At 36.2% G+C, this 5,125-nt stretch overlaps 1 protein-coding gene across 2 annotated transcripts; it reads left to right on the forward strand.

Moving 5' to 3' along the window:
• The first annotated feature begins 594 nt into the window (after window positions 1-594).
• dnaaf6 (dynein axonemal assembly factor 6) lies at window positions 595-3,964 on the forward strand. 2 transcript variants are annotated; one of them, XM_082512924.1, is made up of 7 exons: window positions 595-657; window positions 780-885; window positions 1,240-1,306; window positions 1,400-1,505; window positions 1,721-1,817; window positions 3,353-3,438; window positions 3,679-3,964. In XM_082512924.1, the coding sequence occupies exons 2-7, from the start codon at window positions 790-792 to the stop codon at window positions 3,806-3,808; spliced, it is 582 nt and encodes a 193-aa protein (XP_082369050.1). In that variant the 5' UTR covers window positions 595-657; window positions 780-789; the 3' UTR covers window positions 3,809-3,964. The 2 variants fall into 2 exon arrangements, with proteins under 2 accessions (XP_082369050.1, XP_082369049.1); XM_082512923.1 differs by having other exon boundaries at window positions 604-657; window positions 758-885.
• The last annotated feature ends 1,161 nt before the right edge of the window (window positions 3,965-5,125 follow it).

Genomic DNA, 5,125 nt, shown 5'->3' on the forward strand with positions numbered 1-5,125 from the left:
CCACGTAAAAGTCAAAGCTAAGGCAAGGTCTGCTACCTGAGGTAGGCTAAATTGGATGAAATTATTAGTACTTACATCACTTTCTTTTTAAACAGTTTTAACAACTTATAGTCATTCTTTCTTTTATTTACAATCTTAGATACACCACTGATATTTAGACTGCACTTTTGCCGGACTAATCTAAAGCAAAGCTGTTTACAGTGCATAAAGCATTTAGCCTGTAACAGCGTCCTATAAAAGTCACCCAGCAGCCATCTTGCTAACCCATTCAGGCATAAATATGACACCTATTTTAAACCATTACGTGAATTAACTTTCAGTTAAATTTAAATAGTCAGTGGGACATTACATTAATGAAGCAGTCGTTCATTCTTATACAACTCTGTGCTAAAATAAGTCTTTGTTTCTTTGTTTGTTTTCTCAGTGCCTAGTTTTTCTCGTATACAGTACAGTATGCATTATTCTCAAAGCTGCAATAAAAAAAAAAGAGAGCAAGAGGAGATCGTGATATTAGAAATTCCCTGGCAAGGCTTCTTAGCTCACGGCGATCTGCGTAACCGTGACTCTGGCCACGTAATTTGTTCGACGTCACTGGTTGCCATGGCAGCGGGAAAGCCTGGCGTCTCCAGGGAAACAGAAAGCGTCAACAATCCAAACGTGAGCTGCTAAAATTAGTATACTAGCACCAATTAAAATAATTGTTTTGTCATAGTTACTTATAGTTTAGCAGCTTTCTTCTCCTCGTTTGTGTCCGCAGCGCTTTTTATTTTGTTTATTAGTTTTTTCTGAATGGATTGTCTTGGGGTATCTTCCGCAAAGAGCCTCCGGGCTCTGTCTGCCTTGTTGTCCAGTCAGCAGGATGAAGAAGAGGAAGATGAGTGTAAAGTAAGATCTACATGCGTTCATGTTAAAACCCTGCTAACACTAGCCTTTAGTATATTCCTCAGAAATTGTAGTCTCTTTACATTTTTCAAAAAGCAACATTTTAATCCATATAGGAAGGATAATCAATCAACACTAGCAAAATGAACCTTTAAAAATAATTTTTCAATAAAAATATAAATTTTAGGGTATTTAGAAAAATGGTGTAAAGTTTATTAGTCTGCAGGTGTGGGCAGGGAGGACCAATGGGAGAATATGGAGTAAAACGAAGTGGACAGAATATGTATCATTGTATTTCAACTACAGCAACCATTAAGCCAAGTCTCTCCCCACACTAATATTAGTTTATGTTCACAGGATGTGAAAGCATATGCACGTTTGGGTCCCGGACATATTGGCCCCCTACCCAAAAACGAAAAACAAGGTATTTTTCAATTATAAGCACTCTAAAAAAGTATTTATTCAAGCATACTGTTTCTGCATTTGTCTTTCTCTCTTTATGTGACTGTTTAATTAGTGTCAACCGCAAACACGAAGAAGAACAGCAAAGATATCTGGTGTGAAGAAGAAGTGGCCGAAGGCTCACAGTATGATGATCTGACTGACCCAAGGCCACAACCTGAGTAAGACTGCAATGCAGAAAGAGACACACACCAACAGTGGATGTAAAAAAGCATCAAACATTATGAAAAGCGGATATTTAAAGGTTCAAAAGAGTCCTCATACTTTCTCAAACACTGTCTGTTTCTGAGTTTAATCTCCTTTTAATGTCTGGTAATGTGATATTTGTTGTGTTTGGTTTTAGTGTGTCTGCTTCATTTATAACCTCTGTGTGCAGGTATGAAATAATCCTGAAGCAGAGTGTAGGAACAGAGGATCTCTTCTTGGGATTAAGCAGAAAGGATCCATCCTCCATGTGTTGTGAAGCCATGCTGGTAACTTACCAAGTGTCACAAGATTTCTTAACACTTCACTCAGTGGACTTTTTTGATACTAAAATGAAATGCACAAGGTTGTGATCAAGAGCAGCAAGGCATGAATCTCCTATTAAATGTTGGCTGGCTTCAGATAATTCTGTTGAAGACGTAGTTAGTTTTAGACTTTAGAAAGGAACAGTCTAAAAATGTTCAGGAGCACAGGTGAGACAGGTTAACGCTATAGTGACCAGGCTCTATATATGTAAAAAATATTTAAATGCTTCTAATAGTGTTTATCTTTCCTCTACTGTTCACCTGATCTCTGACAGATACTTCAAAATGTTCTCAAATTGCTAAGATTGCCTTTGTCTGTTACTTTGTGTAAATATGAAATGTTATGTATATTTAAGGGAATTGTGTGTTTTAGTATGTTTGTATCATTTTCACTCCAAAATACAGATGAACTGACTTACAATACTTCGATCAGCAACAAATTACAAAGAAGACATCATAGATCAGGGTGTTTTTTCATTGTCTTTAACTTCCAATCTTCTAAACAAAATCTAAACAAAAGTCTTGTTTATAGATTTATAAAGCTGATTTTGTTCATCTAGATTTCAGTGGGAGAAACATTTCACCGGGTTACTCCTTCAGTCTCAGCTGACAGCAGGTTTCCCCAAACTTATAAACAATACAGTTGCATAATGAGAGAAAGCACTATTGCTTTCATGATCAGAACACGCATTGTCATAACCACAGACCTTCTGGCTCTTTGTTAAGCAATGCTGCTAGTTTCAGTCATTATGCAAGCATACTGTGTGTAAGGTTGGGGAAACCTGCATTTAGCTGAGACTGACAAAGTCACTTGGATGGGTGATGTAGTGTTTCTCCTACTGAAATCCAAATGAAAAGAATCAACTTTCTGGGATTTCCTCACCTGTATTATTGAGCATGCATTAAAACATATGTAAAAAGATTTCCAATAAATAATATTTGGAGTGTGTATTTAAAATAGTTTGTGTTAAAACACTTATAAATATTGAGATTACGTGCATTCACTCTTTTAGATTGGTCATAGTAAGATGCTTGATTCTGGAATAATCACCGATATGGCACAATAATTACAGCAGCTATTTAGGTACTTTCACCTACTGGAAGGATCTCCACAGCAGATCCGCATATTTGATTTGGCACACATTTTATGCTGGATGCCCTTCATGATGCAACCATTTATCCGGCTTTGAAATCAACACTGTAGTACACTAGCTGTTTCAGGATCTCAAACTGGGATGTTTCACATGTAATGTGTGTTAACCTTTAAAAAGTGGAAGTAGAAGTAGAAGTAATATTCAAAGTAGGAAACAACTAACAATCTAAAAAACCCAGCATCACATATACTGGAAGGAGGAAAGTATTTTTAAAAACCTAATCTTGCATTACAATTGAAGAATAAAAAAGGGGAAATGTTTTTAAAATAAAAATGATACATATATATATATATTAATGTGAACAGTGTAGAATAATAACAATGCTAACTTTTCCCTCACTTGTAGGTAAAAATCAAACTACCAGACACTAAAGCAAAAGAGGTGGTACTGGATGTGAAAGAAAAGTTCCTTGATCTACGGACGCCGAAATAGTAAGAGATCCTTTGAAAATGTTTGCTTTCATTTTTAATTCCCTGAAGACTTAGAGGCAACATTTAAGGCCAGAAGCGCCCTGTTTCAGATATTTCCTTTTAATCAGAGGTGCATGCCAAGATCTGAGCTTTGATTGCTTTATCACACAACTCTTAATGTCTTTCAGTGTTAGACATATATCATCCCCCCCTCAGTGCTACTTGTTTTTTTTTTTAACCTGCCTTTCCATCTGTTTTCAGCAAACTGGGGCTCCATCTCCCCGATCCGGTCCACAAAAATGAGAGCAAGGCCCAGTTCTTCAGTGAGAGGGAGGAACTGGAGGTGACTCTACTAATGAAGCGTCCTATGGACTTCATCAATATGCAATGAAAAAGGATGATTTAGCAGCAAATAACATTATACAAACTGACACATTAAGCATTAAAACCAGAAAGGAATTGGAAAATAATCAGCAAAAACTCTGCTATGAATTTCTTCATGAATTTTGTGAGTTTAAGCTATTGCTTGTGCCATCACAGCCTCTATGACTGTTAAATTGTGGATTTCTAATAAATACTTGACTCCAAAATGGATTATTTTCATTTTTCACTTCAAATTTCTACACCCAATACCCTACAATGACAACATGAAAAAATTTACTTTAAATTTTTTTGCAAATTTGATAAAAATAAACAAAAAACATACAATATGTACAGATGTATTCAGCCTTTGCTCACCATTATGCAAGCGTACTGTGTGTAAGGTTGGGGAAACCCTTATTTTGAGGAACACTGAACATGATACCTGGAACTGTCTATTTTTAAACAATCTTTTATCTGCATAACATTTACCATTCATAGTGTATATTGCAGTACAACAACTTAATGTAGCTGTTATTACTGACTTTCATGGTGTACACATCTTAATTTGGTACACAGCTTAATTAATCTTTGAATTCGGGTCTTTTGAAGCCATTTTATACAACTTTTCACTGGACTGGAGCCTATCCCAGCAGGGCTAATATATAGTGACCGAAAAAAGATTCACGGTCACAGTCCCACCTAGGAGAATTTAGAATTACCAGTCAATCTTTCCTCATTAATGTCTTTGGGCTGTGGGGAGAGTTTTGAACATGCAAACTCCATACAGGAGTACCCAGAGCTCAGTGCTGCCTGAAGATGATATACAAGAAAATTGCTCAGCCTTCATTTTAAAAAAATACTTTTATATTCACACAAAACTTAATGGAGATGCTGCATTTACTGAATTACATACTAACTCTTATCATCTTTATACTTGTTCTCGTTTTGGAAACAATCAATCATACTACTACTACCAGCGCCACCACTACTATTTCTAATATTACTGCAAGTAATATTACTGCTAATAACAACTTATATAGAAAGACACATAGACAGTTTTCATCATGCAGGCTTAAACTTTAACTATTAATTGTTCATTCATTCTCCTCATTTCAAGTCAAGTGTCTGAAGGACTGTTTAATTTTTACCATGATCAAAGAAAAGTATCTAAGTAGAGTATTTTAGTAATTTTCCATTGATGACTGGAGAGAAAAACTAGCTACCTGCGTTTGTTATACTGGTGCATCGAATACTGGGGGTAAATAATTCACAAATAATTCCAATGTAACTTTCCTACATTCGCAACTCGTAGCACCCCCCGGTGAGCAGTGCCACACCCCCGGGC

Source organism: Aulonocara stuartgranti (genome assembly GCF_965226115.1).
Source record: "Aulonocara stuartgranti genome assembly, chromosome: 18".
NCBI lineage: Eukaryota > Metazoa > Chordata > Actinopteri > Cichliformes > Cichlidae > Aulonocara > Aulonocara stuartgranti.